Here is a 26,530-nt window from a genome sequence, read left to right as displayed (position 1 = left end):
AATCGAGAATAACTTCAAATCGCATTATTTTGCTTGTTTTGGCTTACCTTCTACATCTACTTTTGAGAATGAAAGGAATTGGGCAGGGGTGATAAGCACTTTAACAAGTAATCTATCCAAATCCTGCTTACAGACACTTCGAAAACGCGCGGAAGCGGGCTGAATTTTGATGACAACCGCTACTCAATATCTATTTAACAATTAGATTATGAGCTCGAGATTTCTATCGCGTGATAGATGATGAGGGCGAAGCCCGAATCAACTATCACGCATAGAAATCGAGAGCGAATAATCTAATTGTTTTAGTATAAATCTACTATTCGTTCAAAACTAAACAAGTAAATAATCTATTTCCTCATCGCAGACACTTCGAAAACGCGAAGAAGCGGGCGCCATTTTGTTGAAAATCGCTACTCGCTATCTATCACAGAATAGATAGCGAGTAGCGTAGCCAATCAGAGAACGGCATTCGTGATAGAACACTAGTAGATTTATACTAACACAGAATAGATAGCGGGTAGCGTAGCCAATCAGAGAACGGCATTCGTAATAGAACGCTAGTAGATTTATACTAAACTCGAATATTGTCAAGAGAAAATGACGATCTCGTGTTGTTAAACTGTCATCAAAGAATGGTTTTCTTAAATATCTTTCCATAAGGGGAAAAGGTAACGCATAATCGTAGATACCTTATCGTGAGGAATTTTTCGTGACAATTTTGTTTGATTCTCGTCTTTCACTAAGTATTTATGTGTCCGTTCAAATTGCGAAAAACGCGAAAAAACTTCTCACAGTAAGGTCCTCGTTACTGGCCAACCGCGGGATTGGTTTCTTTCATGCGAAAAAATAATTGTTTTTTTTTTTTTTTTTCATGCGAAAAAAGAATATTAAAAGGGAAATGTGTTCGATGTCGTTCAGTTCCATTCGTGCAAGATGTTATGTCATGAATAACTGGAAAATAATAAATGGTCGAAACTGTCCGCTGTCCAACAACCTCGTACTGGGCAAGGTCTGATTCAATCGAGATTCTCATATGTCACTGGAATTGTAAGACTCTTGGTGGTTACTTTAAGGCTCGTTGCCTTTGATACTGAATAGTTTTGATAAGTTCCTCTGTAAATTCCAAATACAGTTCCTGTGTACACAATTTATGAAACGAAGCTCGACGGACGCAAGCTCTTCTCTCTTGAATAGCACCGCCATTTACATCTCTCTCGACCATTTTCACCCAGTATCTCCTCGTAGATGCTATTGACGAGCCCGCGTTTCTTTTATCCTCTTGAACGTATGCGTGGTCAGAAAAACACGATGTTATCTGGAACAACAGCGAGCGCCTCTTTGTATCGCTGTTGCCATAATGTCGCTTGTGTTTCTTCTTTAGCCAAGATTTCTGCCATGTTTGCACATCTCCGCCAAAGCTTTGCTCTCCGCTCCTTGAGGAAGCTTCCATCCTTCTCTAACTTGTCCGCTGTTTTAAGTTGTTCTAGTTTGTTTGTCACTGCTTCTTCTATGTTGCGCTGAAGTTTAGAATAGAGAGAGTTAATTAAATCTTCCTTTCTGATATTCACTTTTCAATGCGTTACACTATGAGTAAAAACGTTCTCCCAAAAATTAGAATCCAAACCAAACTCTATCGTCACCTTGCTGTGGTGTAAATACTCGTCCAAAAGTTTGTGCTATCATGCGAAATTCGTTATCAGTCTTACCTCGATTATCAAGTTTTCTTCCTGTAGTTGTGACATTCTTCGTCTAGAGTACTCAGCTCGTCTCTCGGCGAGTTTCGATGCCACCTCACGTCCGAACTGCTGGATATCGTTTCGTTGTCGCTCGGCTTCGTATCCCGAAACGAAGATTGGCGAAGATCTTCCGGAGTCGCACGGTGAAGGGAGCCTTTCTTTGATCTGCCATAAAAAAAAAAAACGAATTAAAATGTTTATAAACATTTACTATTGATATACTTTCACATTATTTTCATTTTGTGTGTTACGACCAGATACAGTGATTGGACCCGATCAATAAATCTGAGCCCTGAGAGCATTTCGGTTTCTGTTTGTTGCTCTCAGTTGTATAAAACCAAAGCCAAGGTTCTCAGTGATCTCTAACCAATCACAGCAAACGTAAACAGCGAAATAAACCAATCAGAACTCGAAGCAAATACATGAAAATCACGTGCGCGCGCAAACCACGCTTCGGCTTCAGTACACAAGTTTCTTTTAACCGATCACATGACATAGGAAAGCAGAACCTAAGCAAACGCGGGATTATTTTCAACACTCAGATTAATAATCATTCAGGCATTTAACGTGGTACTAACCATTTAATCTGTGACCAGGAGCGCTTTTCATTTGGCCAAAATTTTCGGTTTAACCGGTTGAAATGTGAATAGGACGCGCGCATCAAACGGAAATTTTTACCGGAAGAACGTGCGACGTTCGAAGGTCACTCCACTTTTTCCATTCAAACTGGTCAGAACGGAAGTTACCGTTCCATGCACTTCCACCTCGTTATCCTCTGACTTGTGCCATTATAGTGCCAACAGGTAATTTTTCAAGCTACCAATGAGACTGCGAGTAGTTTGCAACGACTGGAAAAAAGCCTTTCTAATATACACGGAAAGTTTCGGAATTTCCAACGAAAATTTTTGGCTGAATGAAAGAGCCTCAGGACTTTTTCGAAGTTCCAGTGCTGTTTATAATGCCGTATTGTTTTAAAATGTAAAGTTCTTCATTGTAAGCATGTTGATTACCTCAGCTATGTTCGCAATAGGCGGGTACAGCAATTCAGGTGACCGACTCCTCTCTTGTTCATCAGAGATTGGGAGGAAGAAATTCTTGTTCAAAGAAGTGGGGCTCTCCGCAGGTTGAATCTTTACCTCGATGCTGGACAAATCCTACGAGAAAGAAAGAACTGCTTCACACCAGAGAAATGACGCCGTGGCTTTTCTAACTGTCAGATAATTTTCATGTTTCGTTTGTTTGTTTGTTTGTTTGTTTTTTTGAATTGTAATTTTTAATATAAGCCTTAACTTTATACTCGCTAAATCTGTAGGAGAGACATAATATTCTTCAGCTAAATTTCAAACTTTCGAGGCATGCATGAAAAGCTCTAAAGCTACTGTACAGTACAATTTTTCGTTCGATCAAAATGCTGCACAAGGTGGTTGAGCTAGCCTTTGGGTCCGGCGATGAAATCCTAAAATGTGACCGTATGCATTCAAATGAAAGCTACTGCCGTGAGCAACACTTTACTGTGGTGGTGTTCAGTATGCTGTAAAAGGTGGTTCCAACTTTTGAGTCTGCGGACGAAATCCTGAAGAGTTACAATTCATATGAAAGCCACCGAGCAGTACTTTCTTATGGTGTTGTTTATCATGCTGTACAAGGTGGTTTCAACTTTTGAGTCTGTGGATGAAATCCTTAAGCGCTACGCCACTGACGAAAGCTGCTGATATGCGATACCGTTCACTACGTTTACGTTGAATGTTTAGTTTACTGGTGAAAGAAAATTACAAGAAACATGTACGTGAGTATACCAACCTTGAGAGTGTAATGCCGATCCCAAATGACGTGATCATCCGATTTTTCATCCTCATAGGACGCTAAATGACAACGTAAAAGTCACAAACCTATAATCAGTACATAAGTGGATGACATGTTGAAAACAACGTTTTCTTAATTAATAAACGTCACTTTGCACAGTCTAAAATATATGCCCTTTTATAACATAAAAAATATTAAAAGTAAAGACGAAAAAAAAGTCACAAGTTCTACATACTAGTGGGGTGAACATTTTTAACTTTGAAGGTTTTCACTGTTTTCACCTAGTAGAGATCCTTAGCTTTTTCACGGTGGGATCTCTGAACCACAAAAAGAAATAGCTTACCATAAACAGCGCAGAGAGCTGGGGCGAGGATGGACGATAGAGCCGGTTTGAGTGCACGCTCTTGCCAGCCGTCTGATCTCTTAAAGATGTCTTCTAAAGTGTCAAGTTCGAACTGAGCCCAGTCATCAAACGAACAGCTTGGGAATCTACAAACATAAAAAAATTGAGTCATTGTTTCCACTCCCAAACCCGGACGCAACACCACAGTTTCTTTTGAAACTAAGGCAGCTTTCCATTTGTCAAAATTGGCCGGCCAAACCTGGTCAGTTAGCAAACGGAATGTATCAATTTGAAGGATAAGTATTATCCTTGTCCTTTGAATTTCTTCAAAATAGTGCGTATCATTTTCGGTGTGATTATTTTTTAAGATTTTGCATCACCACCCCTTCAGAATGACGCATCCCGTTCACAAACTGACACGGTTCTTGCCTGCCAGTTCTAAGTAAACACTCTAAGTAAACAACATTATCTACCTTTTTGTAGTAGTTTGTTTTCGAATACAACCCAAAAACATTTCCGTTAGTTTGCCGCCTTCTCGATGGGTCCGTAAAGGTTTTAAAATTGAAATACCTGTACTGCGTGACAAATGTTTATCAGTTCGACTACGAGTCAGTCATTTCATTTCAGTGCGGCTCACAGAAGCTACGAACGAATAACCAACTGTTTAAGAAGGCCTGCCAACTATTTTTATAACGCTTTTACAAAGAAACTGACGACATGTATCTGCGTTAAAAATAACCTGCAATTGCGCCACTTTTTGTTTGTTTTTTTTTTTGCGGACGTGGGAGAGAGACATGTAGTCGTCCATTTGTATTGAAAATTACTTTCTTGGTTCACACGTACGGAAAGTTGAACCTTATTATGAAAGCGAAGCTGAGTGCAACGTTTTTATCATGAAAATTAGTTTACATTCACTTCATATGCAAACAAAACTTGTTTTCATACGAGGAGCTTTGCACTTAGTCTCGCTTTCATAATGAGGCTCACAGCAACCCGGAAATGGCCTATGCTACTGTTGATAAAACCAATCATTCGTTTCCACTCCTCCATGCACTGACACAACACCACAGTTTCCTTATTAGAAAGTTACCCCCTTATTTATCTTTTAAAGACATTTTAATTTTTCACGATTGAGAACGGCATTCGCAAGCATCGACATAAAATTTCTGGATTCCGTGTTTCGTTTTTAGTGACGAGAGAGAATTAATTTGAACCGGCACGAAAACGGATCAGCTTTTGCACGTTTTTCGTCCGAGTATTTCAAGACACGTCAGCCCTGGTTTAAGGTCGAGCTTTGTCGACACTTCGTGACGTAGCTTTTGGTTTTCATTGTAACTGAATCTCAGAAGCGATACACACTGTCGTCTGAATCGAACAAAATTGTTACATTTAATTGTCACTGACTAATTTCCGTTCTAATGATCGTTCTTTTCACCGGTCTCATGTTGCTGCTTGGTGCAGAAAAACATCCTGCCTGAATTGAACGGAAAAACGCATTTAGTTATGCCAGTATTTCTTTCACTCATATAGGGGAAATGAGAAATAAAATTGTTAAATTATCGGCTAACCCTGCAAGAAATGCCTAATTCTAATAGGTATTTTAGTTGCAGGGCCGATCAGGGATTAAACTGAATATTTTGCTTTCGTTTCTGGTGATGATGGTTTTTAAAGACTCTCATAACAATCTCTATGACCATCATGAACCATGCGCAAATAGTCGGTAAATATTTAGAGAGAATAAAAAAGCAGTGAACGTGCTTTGGAGGTCTGTTGTCATTAAATTTGAGTTTTGCTAATCTCATGATCACGTAGCTACGCTTAAAGCTATGGCCGCGCTGAAATTCTCCAATTTGCTGAGTAAAAAAAGATAAGAATTTTAATCAGAGTGCAAAATAAAGTGAAAATTTTATGCCCAAGGGGAAAGAGAACAAATTTAGATAGCGAAAAACGAGCGCGGCGAAATCATGAAAGCTGATCATCTGATTAAACAAACAATCGGCATGAGAAAAGAGCGATCACCTTTCTAAACATCGATTTTAAAAAAAATGTTCACAAACGACGAAGTACCGCGTTACCAAAAGATCAACAGAGGGCAAACGTGTTTATTAAAACCAATCACCAAACTCCTCAATAAAAGTTCTTCAAACACGTAGGCATCACACAAGACCAACATCTTGGCACGTTTGACATCACCACGTGCGTCAGGGCTCCAAATTAATACAAATACGACTTTTAATCGACCAGTTTTCGTCCAATCAGGTTTGTGTACTGGGTTTCTTTATTCTGTCATCTCTTCAGTTTATGTTGAATAATTAATTTTTTTCCCATGGCAGATCACGTTTTCATCAGCTTGATAATTGTTTTTCTTCCAAAATATTATTAAATTAATTTAAAGTTCACTTCCTTGTATATATAATGTGTAATCTTACAAGTGTATTCATTTCACAATAACTAATCTCGTATTATATTTTTGCATTCTTTATTTAAACTGGAGGCCTGTCTGCAAGTTGTTATTCTGTTTTTTGACTTCCGACGTGTCGCTTTTATTTGATCCTAGCAAACTGTCCTGCTTTCCGAAAACAACTCAATTTCCATAAATTCAAGACAATATGTTTGTAACTGGAGTTGGTGGACAGAAATTTCAGCGCCTGAAATATATAGCAGAAATTAAACGCGTGAACTTTCACCGTTAAGTTCTCAGTTGTACTTACAGGGTGCCGTAAAACACAATTGCAGAGCTGAATTAGAGTTGTAAAAAAGGGTACACGGAAGTAAAAATTTAAGAGTTGTCACATGTAAGAAGAAAACATCTATACGATTCTTTCATTTCTTCTGTCTCGTGATCCAATACAAGTGAGTTTAAAACCTTCCAAAATTAACAGGTTTCAAAATCGGTCAAATATCCAGCTAAATTTATATTGAGAGTACTTTGTGTTTGAAATGTCGTCAACACGATTTCACATACCAATTGCTGTTAACTGAAAAAAAAAAAATGTAACCTTTTCGTTGCTTTTCGTCTCAAACAGAAAATACTGAAAAGAATGTAAATCGTGAATATTTTGTAACGTAAAGACGATTTCGTAAAGCCAATCCGATTTTCAATATGAAGTGAATTATAATTCCCACTTTAACAGGGGGTTGAAAAAAGATACAGAAATTGAAAATGTCCTACCTGAATGGCGAAAAACGAACGACCATTTTTCGTAGCGGATGCGATCTTCACCTTCCAAACAAAATCGCGAATTTGCATCGATTTTTATCGCCCGTTAGTCTTAGCAGGCTGGTTTGTTTGAAAAGTCTGCTTGGTGAATTCACAATTTAAAGCTAAAACGGGCTGGCATTGTTTGACGGCTTGGTGACGTAATCAGAGTCTAAATATAACACCATTCTGAATATTTGCACCACCTTGAAAAATGTGTTTGTTGTTTGCCAAATGTGACAAACACTTTAAATATATATAGGCGATGTGGCTGACTGCTAATACTTTCCCCCTCTATTTTTCCTCTGGAGAAAAATTCTCACTTCCTCCTTTCAAGTACAATAAATTGTAACGCTTTTACGTGTAACAGAGTTTATTACAAAGGCTACAGCAACAAGCTATCGGTGTTTAGTTGCAGCCTTGTTTACAATTGTAACTCTTATCGCACTTCACGGCTTTTTTGCTCGCGCATGCGGCAAAGAATATCCTTCAAATCGCAAAGTGTGGGCAAGCTGCGATTTCAGCGCGATATCAGGACATATATCGCTGTATGTTTTACGACATATCCTGCAAATTTGCATCAAGTTTCAAACGTGTTTCAAACGCGATAGATCGCGCTGAAATCGCCGCAAGTTGACATACGCGATAAGTTGCACATGTGTAAACGTTAAACGGGCCTTTACGCAAATGGACGATATAAGCATAAGAAAAAATGGCAAATTCTATGGAAACAAGGTGAAATTTTTGCTTTTTGCTCCAAATGCTTCCAAGATCTTAATTTATAGGAGTTAATACATACAATGTATATAGCTTTTGAATGTCATCATTTGGTTATTCAAACTAAGCTAAACAACTAAATGTCAAAAAACAAGGATGTTTCCAAGATCGGTAATCGAGATTGAAATCAGAAAGATAGCCATACGTGTTCCAGCGCAAAATGTTCAAAGATTACGATTAAGAAGACATGCATGACGCTATGAAAAGCAATCCATTGAAAAAAAATCTATATAATTGTTAAGTTATAATTTACCGGGAAAAAATTATATAGTTACCTACGTCTATGTATTTTCCTGTAACGCTACGTCATCAAGTTAAATTTGGGTAAAATTGCAGACTGTCTGACGGATTTTGCGCTTCTTTTTCATCAATAATTTTTTAAGCCCCCGGTTTGGCGTTCACGGAATATAATATTATTTGCCTGCCAGGTCTGGAATATCATTTGATCGAAATGAGATGCGTTTCAATTCCCCGATGAACTCAAACCTCCCCTATGTTTTTGAATAATTCCGTGAAATTATTGTGAAATTAAGGCAGTTGCAAGCGTAGTTGTAGTTTCCCGCTTGTCTGACGTGTAAAAACACAATTTGAAATTTCCACCAATGCCGGCAAGAGAAGTGCGGTCCAAATAAAACAAAATACTTGTTACTATTTCATCATGGAATTTCAAAAACCCATGTGGTAAACACGACTTATCCTCCCCTTCTACAACATTTTTTACCGATTCGCTGAATGTTAAAATGCATCCGCGACAAAAAATAATCAGTAATAATTCACTTTACTTGAACTCCCGAATCAGCATCTTCGGTTTTAAAATATTGATAATTAAATGATTATTATATTTTTACTTTGTGTTGCCAAAAGTGAATTCCAGTACCTTTCAAACTATTCATTTATTTAGATTAATATTTTCGTCCGACATTCATACTCAAAATCGCGGAAAAAAACATGCTTTTTGTGTTCCATTTATACACTCAGAAATGCCCTGGAAGTAACCTTACTGCGTGGGACTTGCCGAAGAAAAAAACGACTTCCCTAAAGCTATGTTCTAAAATACTTCCTAGGGGATAGTATTTTGTCACTGAAAATATGTATTGTTCAACATGTTTTAGCACGTCTTACATTTTTTTGTCATTTCTGATTTATCAGCATTTTTCGCTTCTTTTTTACCCATTTTTTATATGTTTAACTTCCACTACAAAACGTATCAACTTTTGCATCTAAAAATGGCCATATTTTTAGAACGTGTGTGCTACGCACTTTCCTCAATCTATGTCTACATAAATGCCACTAAAATAGACTTTCCCAATTATTGGACGGTTTTAGCCACAAGAAATTGACTGTTGCTTTACGTCATATGTCACTTCTTTAGCAACAAAAATGTTTTTTTTTGTTGTTAATTTTAATGCATGACGCAAGAAACTTGAGCAAAAACAACCCGGCTTGAATGGCAACTTGTCGTTTTACCAAATGAGCTCTCAAGCTAACTGGGCAGTCATGGTTATTTTAGAGAACAACCTTTGGACCGTAGATCTTTTTAGATCCGATATGCTGTACTTCTTTTTGACATGGTTTGGCCATGTACTTGTGAAGGAAAGTTTTGCTTTTCTCATTTAACTTACTGCAACAGCGACATGATATTTCAGACGTGGACGGATGTCTGACTTTGGGCCCATCCGAAATCACTACCACGTGCCTTTGGTAGACCACTCGACTCGCGTTGGTTGTTCTACTTTTTGCTGTGCTACACCGTGCTGACGAGAGCCAACCAGCTCGAAACAGCTGTCCACGGTTGCCGCACTCTGTTGATTCTCGGTTTGGTCTCTCATGTCCGTATCGTGTTAAGTTTTCTACGCAGTCCGATCAGCGTTGCAGAAATTTGAGTTATTTTGGGAGTCCGCAATAATGGAATGAAAAATTTCAATAATATCCTAACCAGATCTCAATCGATTTTGTGTTGCCTTCCGTCTGACCGTGGGAGATCTGGGTACGAGATAGAGATTTCAATGCATCACTGTCACCATGGAAACTGTGTACGTAACTTGAGCAGTTGCGATGGTCATTCAACAATGGCCACGGAGGGGATTCCTTGCTTATGCATTCATGTGTTTATTTCATCAAATATACGATATTTCATATGTTCACTCACATGTTTACTTTTTCTAAAATATGTCGAATGAATTAACTTCTCTCTCAAAAAAAAAAAATTAAGATCTCCTCCCACCCCTAACACACAAATTAAACACACTTGCCGCTGAGTAGGTTGGTAAACTTCCTCAAGGCTACTCCCCCAGGATTTTGTTTTGGCTGAGGCTGACCGATACCAGTTTTTCAAATCAATCCGATACTAGCCCTTGGCCCATTGTGCTCCTAAAAGTGGTATCAGCTGTATGAAAATTTTAAAAACTGCAAAAGCCGTGAACGAAGATCCTGCTTGCTTGTACGTTGGATCTCACAGGAGATCTAATCAGCCAAACTTGAAAAATAGACGATGAGAAGTCCAGAGACTACTGCAAAGCTGACACAACGTAATATATTTTAAAACAATATTTCGGCTGGCCAAACCAGCCTTCTTCAGGTTTAGATGTTACTCTAAATGTTTAGATGTTACTCTTTAAAATATATTACGTTGTGTCAGCTTTGCAGTAGTCTTTGGACTTCTCATCAGCTGTATGCCAATACTACTCCTCTCACAACATGTGTTCACTTGAGCAGTATCAAAACAACGTATATTTCTAACTTGCCAGTATCGATGTTTTTTCAGGGAAACCCAGTATCGATTATATCGAATAACTGGTATCGATGTCATGTGCCACGAATCATTTCCATATGTAAGAAACCATGGCAGCATTGGTTACCTTTGGGCCAAAAGATTACAGTTCGCGCGCCGAACTGTTAAAAATCATGTGCAATTTAGTAAGTGAAAATGAACGAACGGGTATAGCTCTCTAGGCTAATTTACACTTACTTATTTATTTATTTATTTTTTTTTTTTTTAGCGTTTCACTTGAATTAAGAAAGGCTCCAGTTTTAGCGCGTTAACTTTGATATTTTTACCCTAGAAATTTCATCATCATCACTCTTGAAAGCCTATGGAGGCCTTAGGTGCACTTTTAGTTAGGCCCAAGCATGCGCCTCCATTTGTAATCCCCTCTTCGATCAGCCATTCTTGCCCCTGAAAATAATTTATACCCCGTCCATTCTTTAATATTTGCAAACCTAGAAACTTAGTCGTATGAAAATACGGGACCCTCAACAATGATTACTGTAGCCAGGGAACCACATGTTTGCAAGACTTCCACCACGAAACTGAACTGTTGGATTAAATGCTGCTAATATCCCAGTTTTTCTGAATAAAAATGCACTATTTAAAGACTGAGCCACGCATGAAAATTCAGGTTATAAATACGAGCACAAAGGCTACACGATGGCATAAACAGACCGCAGTGAGACGCAATTCCTGCTTTTGATGTCGAAGACAGATAGACGGAACATAACCTTGCCACAGGGTCGCCTTTTGGCTATCAAACTTGAGTTGCGAATATTCCCCTGTTCCTCCACTGAGGGTTTCTTAATATGCAATATCCGTATAATTAATCGACAAATTAACAGGCAAAAAACTCGTATTTTTTTAATAAACAATTTTGAACTGATTTCCTTGCGATCAAGCAATAGATCATGAGATTAATTTTGAGATTCAGGCAATTTAAGCCGGGCCCTGTTATCATGCTGTTTATTTATAATTACTGAGAAAGATACCATTATTTCGTGATACCGCCGAAATAAATACGGTTAGTAATGCACAGAGTCCTCGGAAACGTTTAGAACAGACGTATAGCTTAGGGATTAGAGAGAAAAAGTGTTCCGAAAAACTGAAACACGTCTTCGAGAAAAAGGCACATGAATTATTAAAGACAGCATTGAGTCGTGTTGGGAAAGAAAACTCACGCCATACTGAAATTACGAGAAATTGACATTTTGAAGCTAACAAGAAAGATTTACAAATCTGAGTAAGCTCAGCTGTGTCTAAGCTGTAATCAAATTGAAAGTTTTGTCACTGTTGGCTTATATATGTGTCATATTCGCAGATACTGTATTCTACATTGAAAATTGTCTTTTACAATTGTAAATATCGCTAAGTGTAGCGGTTATCAAAGAACTTGTATTTGTTTAAAAATAAAATGAACTTTGAACACATAAGATTTCCAGCTGAATTAACGCAATGCAGCTAATACAGAGAAACGCTATTCTTACCCAACACAGGGAAACAGATAGCCTTGTCGCTCAGCCAACACGCTCTTAAGGCTATATTCCATTTGAATGTCCGCTCCAGATGACAAAAACGTTTTCAGCAAACCGTTAGATTTTCAGTTCCCTGGATTCGTAAAATTCAACATTCATACACCTGATTTAAGAACCAGTGTTTTGTCCTATTATGTGAACAACGCATAAGTTGGGCTATCTATTATATAACAGCCGCCCAAGTCAACTTCGCCTACACTTGACTTTCTAACAAATAAGTCATCCATATTTATTAGCTGCCTGCAGGAGAGTTGATAATTTATGTCCTGGCCAGTATAATTTTATGTTTTCTTCCCGCGTTCAAAACCGGGAAAGTGGTTTCTTAATCAAAGATTGCGAGACAATGATTAATATTTATCGACAACTGAGCTAAATTTAGAAGGATGCAATTATGATTCTCTGGCTGTGAATATTTCTACCTTTTTCCTGAGTCGTAAGAGTCTGCCCCTTGGAGTGAATCACTTGAAGACTGTTTCAAGGTTTAACCATGCCAACAGACAATGAGTACGCCACTGAACCGAGTTCAAAAATTAGAACATTTTGAAACCAAGCTGCGTTTTAAATAGCCACTGTTTTTAAATGAATCTATAATCGGAGTAACATTGTAAGTTGTGTTGGTGGAACTTTTTAATGCCGACAGATCCTCAGTTGTTGGAAAGTGGTTTCATTTCGAATATTTAAATTAAAGCTATTCTTTTAAACTGATTTTGATATTTATTATTTGAAAAGTTGAATGATGTGAGCAGGCCATGGAGAATTGCTATTTTGCCAATCAAATATAGACTATTTATGCTCAAAATCGGCGCGACTCCAGTCTAAACATCATGGGGTTTGTTATCATTTTCAGCAATGGACTGCTGTGTAAAAAAACTATTTGTAAAAATTGAAATTTTCTTACAAAAAGCGAAACGAAACTAAACAAAGCAAACTGTTTCATTAATGAAACAGGAAAACTTTGCCTTCCCTATTTCAAAGTGAAAATTATCAATTTAACGCAGTTTCGCTTAGGAATATCGATTGCTCGAGACAAAGTGGTAGCCTTCAGGAAATAGCATCAAAATCAGATGAACCGATTTAGATCAAAATTAAAAGCACCTCTGGCGATAAAAAAGAACGACAAACAAAGATGGTCTGGATCGAGAAAGGCTAAAATGGATCATAAAGACCCACAATTTAATTTATTTTCAAGGTAAAAGAAAAATACATCCCGCCCAATTCATCACGCTTAAAAATATTCAAATCGCATGCACGTGGGCTAACAAATCATATTCGATATGATTGCTAATTTCTTCTTCACAAAGCCGGCCTTTTAACAAGAAACTTATTTGTTCATGGTTATTCGGCTCGAAGGGAAATTAAAAGCCAAATCATGTTTTTAAGTAAACACTTACAATAGGGATATTTTTAACGCGTTTTAAGGACATATTAAACATATAATGAATTAATTTCTAATACCGAACCAAATTTGTTTGCACTAATTTCGTGTGAGCGGCATGATTGTCATAAATATTTAAAAGCCCCCCGTATTTGCAAATTGCAAGAAAATAGCTGATTTCTTAGGGAAATGAAAACCATATTTTGTCTAAATTGCTCTAACAATGCCTTTTTCTTTATTTAGAAGTATCAAAAAAAAACTGTAAGGTAGAAAATCATTTATTTTGTGCTTCCCGTTGTTATTCAAATTATTTTAACAATAATAAGTTGTTGTGTTTCTTTTTGTCTAGGGACACTCTTGAGTCAAAATTGAATGTTAATGTTGTGGCTTTGAGTTATTTCTAGAAAGATCACCATTCGATCTGTTTACAGTGGACCCCCGATTTAACGAAGTGCCAGGGGACTCGGGAAATTGGTTCTTTATATCGAGGGTCTGTTCCACACATTTTAAAAGATTGGGCTGAACGTGAATATCCTTCTTTGTATAGAGGTTCGTTAAATCGAGGTTCCACTGTAAAATGTACCAAAATGATTATAAAAAACCCTGCATCACTGAGAAGTACATCCGTCAAATCTTAATTCGCAGTGATGTTTCCACAAAGTTTCAAGCATTTAGTAAACAAAAAAACAAAACAAAAAAAAATATACACTAAACCAGAACAAAAAAAAAAAAAAAATAATAATATAATAATAATAATCAATTTATATAGCGCTATATAGCGCTCAATTTATATAATAATAATAATAATAATAATAATGATAATAGTAATAATAATAATAATAATAATAATAATAAAACATTTATTAATAACCTCTTTATTAAAATGTTCCAAGCAAAATTGCTATTTACAAGTTAAAAGAAGAAAAAAGAACTATTACATTTAAAAACTATTTACAATTCATTTCGATTAAAAAAGAGACTATTTTTAAAATTTTGAAGAAATGCAAAATTATTAAAAAGATCCTAAAATACTAATTCACAAGCGCACGCGCACGCCATCATTCACTTTCTAATAATAATAATAATAATAATAATAATAATAATAATAATAATAATAATAATAATAATAATAATAATAATAACAGCTGAAACAAAATACCTGAAGAATTCACAAACATTTTTGTCCAAGTTTATATATACAAAGCATTTTTCATCACTCAAATCAACACAATATGTTCAACTGAACACTACTTCGTCCCGGCCGTTCTCTTGGCTTGTCGAGAGGGCAAAGTTTTCCAAAATGACAAATTCGTCAAGTGAACGCAAAATGCGATTGTACTTTCGCCCTTTCAAGCAGAAAAGACGAAAAGACGAAACCAAAGTTTTTGGCAATATGTAGTATCAACACAAATATTAAACCAGGGTGAAAAGTCGTCCACTTGCTCCTTACTCCAGAAACAGTGCGAAGACTGGTACGAGCAAGGAATTATGGGTAAACGTGTAAAAGCAAAATATAACGTGACTATGTGAACATATGGTAGTCGTGCAGTGACGGCAAAGAAATGACAAAAAAGTGGAAAATGCACATGCAGATTTGTGGTTTTGGGTATTAATCCTATTGCATTTTTGACGTTCTCGTTGCCGCCGCCGTCGCCGTTCCTGAAGCTCCCTATATATTTAATTAAGCAAGCTTCCCAAGCGAATCCACACTGAATCCACAGCAGAAGCGGACGATATAGTACAACCCCTGGGGGGGGGGGGGGGGTACTCCCCTATTTGGGCTATACGGTAACGTGCTGCTGAATAGGGTATGGTTTTTAGCACTTCTGTCCTGAACAGGGTATATAATTTCAAGCGAGTCTGTCCCGGACCCGTCCTAGACACGGTATGGTTGCAAGACTGTCGTCCAGTATTTGGCAATCCAAAATCAGAGACGTTAGTTTGCATTTATTTTAGTGAACAATGCTTCACGTCAATTGAGTTTCCACTTAAGGTTCACCGCTGTTAATGGGAAATTTTGGGATTTTTCGCCATCACTTCTAGGAAGTGTATTATCTTATCTGTTGTGATTGGTATTCGCGTTTCAATTCGTGGAACATCACGTCCGGTAAGTGACAGTGGGCCTTTAAATGTTATTACTATTGCCAATAAACACTTGTGTATCACAAGAGCTAGATGTTGTCCTTTGTCCTAAATAGGGTCTTAAAATTGAGGACATTGTCCTACACAGGGTAGGTATTTAAGGTTATTTTCGTCCTAAACAGGGTCAGGGTCAAACCCCCCCGGGAGTACAACTTTAATATTCTTATTACATCACTAAGATCACGGGGTCGCTCACTCAATAGGGAGAGTCTGATTTCTCTTAGGATCTACTAACAGCGATCTGAGTATTCGAATTAATATGTAACACGAAACGGACAGCAAGGAATCTTTGTATTAAGTGGACCAGCCATATTTTCACATAGGATCACTACAATGGACATTGGTAGCAAACTTCACTGATGAAGACGTGATAACGTCGAAGTTTCGTTGTCAAGAAAATTTCTTGTTCTGATTAATTCCATAGAATCACTGTTAACAACTATTAAAAATTTAGTAACTTTAATTAGTCTCCGTCGTAGAAACTCATTTTACAATATGGGTCCAAAGGCTTATCACGATGAGAAAAAAAAAAGACGTTCTTTAATTTGTTTTTTCTCGGCGACGTCTCATGTTGTACTACGTGACGTGTTTCGTTCATTGAGGACGCGTGGAAATTAATCGGTGGGTTATAAGAGAAAATAACTTAATGGAATTTTAACATGTTTATGGGGTTATAGAATCACATAATTACATAGCACCGAAAACGATATTTCGGCATTTAGACAATACAGGTAATTTACAATTGACCACTGCTCAATTGGCGTTGTATCTCGAGAAAAAAAAATGACAATATGAAAAATCATTTTTAATTAATTTTATTGCACGAAACGACATCAGATCTTATTTTCTTGACCCTCACTAACATTGCATGATTTCAATTTGTGATTAGTTTTAACACATTCACAAAATCTTAAATCAAATTCGCGATCATCTGGACAATTATGGTCACTTGTCCACTACTTAATTAATACATACATGTAGTTGAGTCTACAAAATTATTTTAATTATCCTACGTTATTCCGCTTTTTCGTGTTGATCTATTGCGCTCTCAGCATAAAAACGTTTAAATCACAAATGGTTTTGAAATATCGACTGATTTTTTAGCCGTCTTAAAGCAAGCTGACTGCACAAACTTGAATCATTTAATATATTTACTGGGATCTAGTTCTTCATTTAAGTGGTTTCTTTGTTTGCACTGTGAATAACTAACAAATCACGAGTGCTTTTGAAACTAAATCAACTGATGTTACATGCATTCTTGAAAACGAGCAGTCGCGTCTAGTTTTACTTTCTATCGGTTGATAAAATGACGCTGACGAGTTTTTGAACTTATCTCAGAGAGTAGAAAAGCAAGGCCAACTGAAACTAACGCAAAATTAATAGCATTATCACGAAAAGCCGCCATGATGATTTTCCCCTCCAACAAGAGCGTGCTAGAGATCGTAAAAAGATACTCGTATTGAGAAAGTCGGTAATGCGGATGAGAGGAAAGAAAGACTGCTCGTAAACTCTATGCATTTTCGTTTACTGCTCATGGTCAAAGCCTAGCTTTTTAAAGAAGCCTGCGATGCCGTGAGCCTTGATTTCTTCTATTATCTTTGGTCCGATCTTCAGGGGATTGATCGCGGGCTCATTTCCTTCAACAAGGCTCGTGGTCGGCTCTCCTGTGACGTCATTAGCGCAAAAGGTGGGCATTGACAGCTGACTGGGATCCAGGAAATCTGCGAAGAACGACGGGTACATGGTGTCGTAAAACGTGGTTTGGTTGCTGGCAAGCGACGGGCGTTTTTCAACCTCGTGAAAATACGGAATAAAGCGACCATCTTGTAATTCAATCAACAGCCATTTCTCGATGATTACCTGGATAGAAAAAACTGTGGTTACATAAAGATTGAGCGCCGCAGTCAGCATATAAACGGCAAACACAGCTGAAATGACCCTGTAACCCAGGAACCACGGAGGGGGTGGGGGTGGGGGGCTTTAGTCCGGCCCCCTCCCCCACTCAAAACTCACTCCGCGGGTCCTGTTACTATAGTTTTCCAGCATTGACCGTTTACCTTTGCTGTGTACGATGTGGGAGTTAATGCTTCGCTTTCACGTTAAGCAAGAAACGTTTTGCATATTTTCCATAAACTTTTTGATTCTTTTGACAAAACGCAAACAGAAATTTTCTGGAGTTGAATTCTTGGAGACCGCTCCCAAGTTTAGAAAGAGAGAGAGAAAAATTCGTTGTCGTGTGTTTAAGTTCTCTATAAAACGTCCCACCAGGAAATTTCACGTGCTAGTTGTGCAGTGACGGCAAAGAAATGTACAAAAAAGTGGAAAATGCACGTGCAGAGTTGTTGTTTTGGTTATTAATCCTATTGCATTTTTGACGTTCTCGTTGCAGTCGCCGTCGCTGTTGCTGAAGCTCCCTATTTAATTAAGCAAGCTCCCCCAAGATCCCCCCCCCCCAATTCTGTCCTCCATACTGTGTGTTGTTGCTCCCAGTCTCCCTCTTTTGACACTTTTGCTCGTGAAGTGCCAGTTTTGTGCCTCTCTATCTTAATCTTCACTAGCTTGTCTGAGACAAAATGTCGCTTTGAAGATACTTGTTGGTTTGGTTTGCATCATGTAATTATATAAATTTAATTTACTGAGAAAGTTATTAAAGTTACAATTCCCTTAGAAATTCACGTACCTCTTCTGTCTTGCTATGTCCTCCTGACTGCCAAGAACACCGTTTAAAAGTGGCGCCAGGCTTTTTCTCGCACGTGAAGTATGGAGGTACTCCAAAGCGAGGGAAGATTGCACGAGAATTGACGGTACAATTCTTTTGAAACCAGGCTGCCTTGAACTGAAACGCAACAGAAGAAAGGAACTTATAACGTTTGATTAAATTACGACTAGTCCTGATAAACATACGGTTTTTCGCTCGACGTTTAGCGAAAAAGAGTTTGCTTGGCAATGTGACACGTACAACTAACTTGTACGCGCGATAGCCCGCACACTTTAGGTACCATTGTTAACAAAACTGAGCGGCAGTTTTCTTGTTTTACATTTAACCTTAAAATCTATATATTGTTTTCTTTTCTGAATATGATAGGTGAAATATTTTCGACATTTAAACCACAAACTGATCTTGAAAATCCATCTTGGGCAATTCGTGGGCAAAGCCGTTTTTGCTACATATGTTGAGCATGCGTAGTCATGCAATGTGTCACATTACCGCAGATGTCTCTCCCGAAGAGCGAGAAGGTCTGAGTGCGGCGAGATAATTATAAAATACCTAAATACATGGACATATACCTGGATGAAATATTTGTTTTCGATGTACGGAAATGGAAAAATATACGTTGTTTCCCAGCTTAATCCAACTTTATCATGACGCTGGATCCCGTTTGTCGCATCCTGTAGTAGTTCTCCAATGTTTGTGACGTTCGTGCAGCGTTTCCTGTCGCAAGTCGTAACAGTCGTAGTGTAGAAGGTTGAAAAGATTTTTGGGAAAGGCGGGGGCAGCTTGTAAGCCCCACAGGGGTGGATCAAGGTGCTGGGACACTTTGGGCCGTAAAAACACTGGCATCTGCAAGAAGTGTTAGAGAAAATGTTATTATCGTATAAGCCATCGTATAGTCATTATCGTATCAGCCACCTCCGGACACACCGAAGCAGCTCTACTACCTAAGAGATGTCGGGGTAATCTTCGACCACGAAGGACGAATATCATCGTATAAGGTACATCACAGGATATCTTACATGAAGTGTCAAGTACGAGTATTACTACTCATCCCGGTATATGATAGGATGAAAATACACCACAGGATACCAAGCACAAAGCGCTTAGGAGAATCTCTACTGTTCGCCTGTACCCTCCTATACTCCTGGGTGGAGAGAGACAATGCAAGAATAAAGTGTCTTACCCAAGAACACAACAAACCCCCCGGTCAGGATCACACGAATTCAGCGTCCGACGCGCAAAAAAACTGGGCCACCGCACCTCCCGAAGCCAATTACATACAAAGAAAAACATGAATTCCGCGTTAACGAACTTCCCACGCTTGGCACCCGTTGCATTTTCGTTTTTATACTGAATGTTATGAGTGGTTTATTTGCTATTTTCTTTTGTGGTATTCAAATCAGTTGTTGGTCTGAAATAAAACTAAACAATGCGAGGAAGAGATTGAATGCTACCCACCGTGTATTTGGTTTACAGTCGTGTTTCTTCTCAGTCATTTGTTGAGTTTGCTGGTCGATTGCACACTCGTACCATCCACTGAGGTCCTTAAAACAGTATCGCCCCGGAGGACCCTCATCACAGAAGGTCCCGCATGCCACATCAACCGCCAGCACCAACAGAAAAGGAGCCACCACAATGAAGAGCTTCAGAGACATTCCGCTGAGAAAAAAAAACACAATAAATTATAGAGCCAAGTAGTTTCTTTCACTTTGTTTCCAGCGAGGTAAGAATGGAAGGATCCTGGAGTTAGAAAATGAATAACCTTATAATTAAAAGAAGAAAAAATTTAACTGTTACAATATTCCTAAACGAGACCGTTGACCAGTCCAGTGACAGAGTGTCAGCGCCATAGACTTTTATCACTCGGCGGCCATGTTGAGTCTCAGGAGAATAAAAAGCCTTGTTTTTACACGGCAAACCTCGCACTGAATTCTGGGCAAGGCTTGCGTGCGAAAACAAAGTTTTTTATTCTCCTGAGACTGAACATGGCCGCCGAGTGATAAGGGTCTATTGGCAAAAATAGACCTTATTCCCTCTTTATGCTTATTGGCCAGTACAAACCACGTGACGCATGCCAGCGTAAATATGACCAATTCTAAAAGAGACTACTCCCCAGAGTACAGTCACATGATCTGTAATGGGGCGACAAAACAACGAAGCGAATAAGGTCTATTACAATGAAAGAAAGAATGAACTGCAAATGAACGATCAAGAAATCATGATAAGAACGATTGAACGGACGGACTTCAAAGTTTTATCCGTTTTAAATTGATTTGACTCCTCTTCTTTTATTGATAAAACAAGAAGGACATGAAACTCTTTTTTATTTAGCATCTGAAAAGTAACACATACATTACAGATTGTGTACAAATGTCTGCGAAGTTTTTTTTCCTGCTTTAATCAAGAAAAGAAAACTTACACAGTAACATGATATGATGATGTATACAGGAAAAATTGAACTATAAAATAACTGTAGATGTTTTGTTTCGAAAGCGCTTGTTGATTAGGTGTTGCGGCAAGAAATATACCATTCCCGGCTTTTCATTTAGCTACATATGGATGCCAGCTTTACGACTTTTCAATTTAAAATTACACTTGGGGTTTAACGTTACCGTTATCCATCCGGCTTTCGATTTCTATAAAAAGTCGAGTAATGTATGGATGTTTATTTATTTGCCGTAGATGTTTACGCATATCATGAAGTTATACGTTTTCCTTAATAAAGGATTACCTCCAGTCTCGCACTTCACTAAATGAATAGGAAACACTACCAGGAGAGGTTTATCCGGTACTACCAGGGAAAAAACGCTGAAGATTGGAAGGTCATTCCATGTGGTACAAAATTCGGCTTTGATTTAATATGCTTCTTTTTCATTGAACGCAGAATCTGTGAACTCAGTAAATCGTCCTATTTTCTCCGATTTCATTCGATTATGTTAGACCGTACTATTAACCTTTCCTTTCTGAAAACCAGGTAGATACTTAATTTTGGATTGACCAATCGAGGGTCTGGAAATCGCATGTTCTATTTCTTTCGATTACCCACTTTCTTGGGCGAGTTCGATTGAGTTCGGTTACCAGATTATGCAACTGTGACGCAAACAAAGACTTAGATCGCCAAATTTAACTACAGGGCTAAGCAAGGTGAGAATTCATAGATAGCCGATGCGCTATTTTACACACAAAATATGCAAGAATGTAGGTTGAAAACGAACTCGTAATTAGAGAAACGCTTTCAAAGAATTTCTACGCCATATTGTTTTAAATCTGATGAAGGTTATTCAAGTGTCACAGGGCGTGGCTTGCACGATGCAGTTCGGTCTATTTTAATTAGCTTTCCAGCAACATTAGCTCAATCGAGGTATCTGGAGACTGAAATCAGAAACGGAACGCAAACGAAGTCGAAAAACTGATTAAACGCTTTCTTCAGTGATTGTCTGAAGGAAAGCTTACAATATTTTCTTGGGCTAAAAGACTTTTTAGTGTCAGATGTTGCATAACTTTTTAACGGGCCTTTTCAGTTGGATTTTTCGTCGGCTTTGACCAACGTAGCTCAGGGCAGTGCAAACTGACGCAGCTTTTTGTGCGGAGTTTCGTCATGTAGGATAAGAAGACATTATCCCCTTTGCCTTAAAAACGAAAATTCGTTCAACGCCTAGTCCTTCGAGTCTCTAGCTTAAGGAGAACCATAAAAATTTCTTATAAAAGTTCAAAGCAACAGTTTATTTAAAGTGTTTAGGAGTTTCCAGCTTTGTTTAGTGTCCAATTATCTTAATCGATAGTATCTTTTCACCCCCTCTTTTCTTACTGTTCAAATGCCTTCCTGCTTCTGACAAATTTTGGCGGAATAGTCCATAATTGCACCGAACAAATACAACTTGAAATGTCTGATAAAGGTGTTTGCACCAGTCGCTTGTGCAGTTTTCAGCCGACAGCAACAAGAAATTCTCATTAGAAAAAGTAACTACTTTTTGATACTTACGTTTTAATTCTCGTGATTTCCTCGGCTTTGAACTTGTGATCGAGATTGCAAACTTCGCGAGTTTGGGCCGGAGTTGAAAGGGTAGCGCCTTATATACAATACCTTATGTCGCTAGAAATACTAATTTTAGCGTGAATGAAAGAGGAACAATGGCAGAAAAACATTACCGAACTGTTTGTGTGTAGTACCCGGCTAATTGAATGTAATTACAGAATTCCCCAACTAAATTCATTCCAAATTTCTCCGCTTTCATTAAGTGCATGTACCTCTTGGTGGTTTTTGAAAGTCGTTTTACCGACAAACTGCATCACATCTAAAATTGTAACAAAACAATCCAGGAACTTTGTAAAAGTATTATATCACTAGAGTTTTGATGGTAAAGTTACCTTTTACACAGAAATTAATTAATGAACTGTATCGTATGTTATCGTTTATGAGGCACAGATTGAAGAACCTTTTCCATTGGACATCATAAATTCCCAGATGGGGTGCTAGCCATATGATGGTGCTAGTCAATCCTAGAGTTGTTACTGTCAGTAATAGTATAATTAAGGCTCAAGGAAGTTAGGACTATTACAGTTTTCTGCCAAAAGCGCAGGAAACTCGACTCCACCCATCAAAGCACCTAAACGAAAATTGTGTAATGGACAATTTGGAGTGTAAACCTGAAATAGCTGTTATGCAATTCTCCAGAGCTTTGATAAAAAGGCGCTTTGGGAACATGAGGAGTTCTGTAGTTAAAGGGGCTCTTTCAGGATCGGAATACGGACATTAGACTGTGTACGAGTAAGCAGTCTTAAACTCAACGCACATGCTTTTAAATTATCAACTTCGGCTCCTTGAAGGAATCTGCATGGGAACGAGATTCACTCAAAATTGGAAAGCTTGTCTCGTACAAAATTAATGTGGAGCTCGTGTTCCGATTTACTGTGTTTTGTTGGTGGAAGAGCAAAACGGGAGAAATAGTTTATCAAGAAGTGAACTATTTTACGATTATCAGTTAAAATGAAGTAATGAAGATACTGTTGACAGCTCATGACGGAATGTAATTAACAACAATTTTAACATAAACAGTAAGAAAAAATAAACTTGAAATTCATGGATAATTGTTGCACCACCTTGTCAGGTGAAAAGGAATTTCCCTTTTTAAAATTCAATTATAATTAAGGAATTCCGGACGAAAAGAAAACATTTGTGTTTTGTTTCGGCATGAGTAACCCTGGCGGTCAAAGTGATAGAGACAATATGCACTTGCTACAGAATTATTCACTACAATGACAGTTGCTTCATTGAACGTAATTGTTTTCCATCCATGTGTAAAATTGGCTATCAGCGAATTGAAGAATACCAAAGCAGGCGCGTGACATTGTGGTAGGGATATTTGGAGTTTTTGCGTTGAGACAAACAATTTGGATGAATGATTTTTTTTTACCATAACTAGAATTGAAATATTGCTAATCAGATAATAAAGTTTAGTCAAAGCGAAACAAAGCTGAAGACGACTTAATGGCGTATCCATCGTCTGTGAAAAAATTCCTTTAAAAGATACCGAGAAGTTACTTTCCAGTAGTGCTGAATCAGTATTATATACATGCCGTACAATGTAGTTGTAACTTTTGAAATCACTCATATCTCAGATACTAGGTAATAAAGTCCTGTGGTACTGTTTACAATTATGTGCAATTATGTGAGTCTGTGGATGAAAGCTACTGAGCAGTACTTTCCTGTGGTGCGGTTTATTATACCGTACAAGGTTGACTGTTCTGACATTCGAGTCTGCGGATGAATTAAATATTTTAAAAGTGAGGTTATTTCCTGTGTTACTGTTTACTTCGATGCATAAAGAGATTCTAACTTTGAGCCTATGGTTGAAATTCTAAAGTGTGCTGGTGGTTTTATAATAACTATTTGGGTCGTTGAATGAATTCTAAGTGAGTATGCTGCAACCACTTTAAACATTTTGGCTACAAACAGAACAAAATGGAGATTTTTATTTCCGAAATTTATAAAATGGTAGTGCGTGTAAGCATATTTCTTTAATTAACAGCCGCCTCGTCGCCACCATACTCTGTTTTCAGAGCCGATATAGTAGAACATAACCGGAGAAATACAGTACAGCAAAAAGACAACACAACAACGAAATTGCCGACGCCAACCAAAGTTGTGTAAACTGATAACGGTTTCTGGGAAAAACTAAATATGTTTTGGTGAAAGAATTAAAAGCAACTGAAGCAAAGTAGATATTAAATTGAGTTGGGCGGCTAATTTGCCCCTTAATGAATGCGGAGAAATTAAACAGGCTTTTTGTTTATCGTTATTTTTGTATCATCTCGCTCGCAGTTCATTTGTCTTCTTTTTTACTTACGTCATGCTTTTCGTGTTGTGGTTTTTGCTAATGTTATGAAGTTGAATGAATATTGCTATTGTTATTGATTGTAATTTTAGCGCTGAGTACTTTTACTTACGTTATATTTTAAAATAGATTGTGTCCTTCGTGCCAGTGTGGTGTTAAGGTTGATCAAGGTCTAGGTTAGCCCGCACACAAATTCTAGGACGTGTTAGCTATTTTGAACGAATTCTTTTTAAGTATTCAAGTATTAAAATACTTTGAACAATGGTTCCCACGTTAGGCATGTGTGGGGTTCTAGCCCACCGGGGAGTTGACCTTGACTTTGGCCACCATGAGAGCTGTAGTTTTGACTAAGCTTACTTTTTAGTCCTGTTTTTTGTGAGCTCTTCATTGGATGCTCGCTATTTGCCTGTGTGGTCATTAAGAATTATTTAGCTTCCTTATCGTAAGTTCTGTCTTGAAACTTGGTCCTTAATTCAATAAACCTTTATCGCTGATGAGAAACAAAAGGCTGACAAGACTGGCGAAAATTCACTTAATTCACTTAAATTCACTTACAAGTCCGAGTTTTAAATAGACGTCCATGGTGATCAATCGATAAAAGACGGTACACGGAATTTACCCAATTCCTTTCTGAGGCCAACTGGTATTCTATAAAAATTTTCCTCCGTACTGTTTTGCAGCTTTCCAGCTCTTTCATCGTTCCAATTTCGAACCAGCATATATCCATGAAACGAGACAGCAATTAAATGCAAGAATGTAGTGAGCGACCCCGGCCATGATCAGTCAGCGATATAATTAGAATCAGCCGTGCTGTTTCACCCGCTTCTGCTGTAGGTTCGCTTGTGCATGGTTGTCACCGAGGTTCGAGTCTTCGCCGGTGATCCAAATTTTCATATAATACGTTATCGTTAAAACTACTATACTCGACCAGGATCCACCAAACCACAAAATAGATGGTGGTCTCTTCCAGTACCCACTTCCTCGACCTTAAAAGATGGTGTCTTTATTTAAGTAGCCAAGGCTCTATCCAGCTTGAAATGACGAGTTTCAAACCTCACTTTTCTCGTTTATCTAGCAGTGTTGACTCTTTCTTGCTGTATATTTCTGTGTCAACTCTAATTTTAAAGCCAATAAAATTTTGTCGGTAATGTTCACGAGATAGGTGATGTCTTTGCTAACCCCCCTACCCCAGACAAGATGGGCCCTCTTCCGCGAACGAACTTCTTATGACCAGTTCCCTTACGCCCGATTTGCTGTGACTGTGAGAGCTCTGGGGACGAGTTTCTGGACCTGAAGTTAATCCAGCACGCTAGAATGGTTTTATAACGCTTAAGAGGAGATCTTACAGATCACGAGGCATTTATGGCAAATACACATTAACACCAACGGCAAAAATAGAAGAAATAGCTATTCTATGTTGGCACAAATGATCGAGCCAATATATGCATTCATTACCGGCTTTCTATCGTGAGACAGACATTACTTTCTCAACAGAAAATATAACGAACACAGCAAGCACCTCGGGTCGATTTTTCCATGCCTCAGAACGGCGTTATAAAAATAGATAATAGTCATAAGTTGAGGTAAAATGGGGGTGAGCGAATGCGCCGTAATATCTACCTTAAATTTGACTTGGGTATTCTGTCGAATTGGTTTACCTTTGTTCGAAATTTCCAGTCACTTTGTCCTCTACCAGACTCGGCTGTGTGCAAATCCCGGTTGTGTTCGATGACGAACTGAATTGAAATACGATATGTGCAATGCTTGATGTATAAACCACATTCACAGTAAGACAAGGTATT

The 26,530-nt window shown here is 38.0% G+C and overlaps 2 protein-coding genes across 6 annotated transcripts; both read right to left on the bottom strand.

Moving 5' to 3' along the window:
* Positions 1–1,097: 1,097 nt before the first annotated feature.
* On the bottom strand, positions 1,098–12,337 carry LOC146488961 (uncharacterized). Of its 4 annotated transcripts, none has more exons than XM_085115132.1 (6): positions 12,113–12,337; positions 3,883–4,028; positions 3,537–3,598; positions 2,747–2,890; positions 1,707–1,901; positions 1,098–1,517 (listed from the first exon to the last, which is right to left on the bottom strand). In XM_085115132.1, the coding sequence occupies exons 1-6, from the start codon at positions 12,172–12,174 to the stop codon at positions 1,296–1,298; spliced, it is 831 nt and encodes a 276-aa protein (XP_084971258.1). In that variant the 5' UTR covers positions 12,175–12,337; the 3' UTR covers positions 1,098–1,295. The 4 variants fall into 4 exon arrangements, with proteins under 4 accessions (XP_084971258.1, XP_084971267.1, XP_084971285.1 ...); XM_085115141.1 differs by having other exon boundaries at positions 3,883–4,019; XM_085115159.1 differs by lacking the exon at positions 12,113–12,337 and adding an exon at positions 7,055–7,205.
* A 4,134-nt stretch (positions 12,338–16,471) lies between these two features.
* Positions 16,472–26,463, bottom strand: LOC146488960 (uncharacterized). 2 transcript variants are annotated; one of them, XM_085112719.1, is made up of 5 exons: positions 26,387–26,463; positions 19,852–20,052; positions 18,966–19,239; positions 18,358–18,513; positions 16,472–17,537 (listed from the first exon to the last, which is right to left on the bottom strand). In XM_085112719.1, exons 2-5 carry the CDS (start codon positions 20,046–20,048, stop codon positions 17,202–17,204), a joined length of 963 nt encoding a protein of 320 aa, XP_084968845.1. In that variant the 5' UTR covers positions 20,049–20,052; positions 26,387–26,463; the 3' UTR covers positions 16,472–17,201. The 2 variants fall into 2 exon arrangements, with proteins under 2 accessions (XP_084968845.1, XP_084968837.1); XM_085112711.1 differs by lacking the exon at positions 26,387–26,463 and adding an exon at positions 22,376–22,433 and having other exon boundaries at positions 16,739–17,537.
* Positions 26,464–26,530: the final 67 nt, after the last annotated feature.

Source organism: Pavona decussata, unplaced genomic scaffold (genome assembly GCF_977016875.1).
Source record: "Pavona decussata unplaced genomic scaffold, jaPavDecu1.1 SCAFFOLD_8, whole genome shotgun sequence".
In the NCBI taxonomy this organism is placed as follows: domain Eukaryota; kingdom Metazoa; phylum Cnidaria; class Anthozoa; order Scleractinia; family Agariciidae; genus Pavona; species Pavona decussata.
Note: the sequence above shows the minus strand (reverse complement) of the source record. Positions and strands in the feature narration are given on the sequence as shown.

Coding starts and splice junctions, on each gene's coding strand:
- LOC146488961 (XM_085115132.1), bottom strand. CDS start 12,174: ATGGAATATAGCCTTAAGAGCGTGTTGGCTGAGCGACAAGGCTATCTG. Junction 2,891..3,536: donor ATCGGCATTACACTCTCAAG/GTTGGTATACTC, acceptor TCTTTCTCGTAG/GATTTGTCCAGCATCGAGGT. Junction 1,518..1,706: donor AAGAAAACTTGATAATCGAG/GTAAGACTGATA, acceptor TCTAAACTTCAG/CGCAACATAGAAGAAGCAGT.
- LOC146488960 (XM_085112719.1), bottom strand. CDS start 20,048: ATGTCTCTGAAGCTCTTCATTGTGGTGGCTCCTTTTCTGTTGGTGCTG. Junction 18,514..18,965: donor AAAACAAATATTTCATCCAG/GTATATGTCCAT, acceptor GTTGCGTTTCAG/TTCAAGGCAGCCTGGTTTCA. Junction 17,538..18,357: donor GACATAGCAAGACAGAAGAG/GTACGTGAATTT, acceptor TTTTCTATCCAG/GTAATCATCGAGAAATGGCT.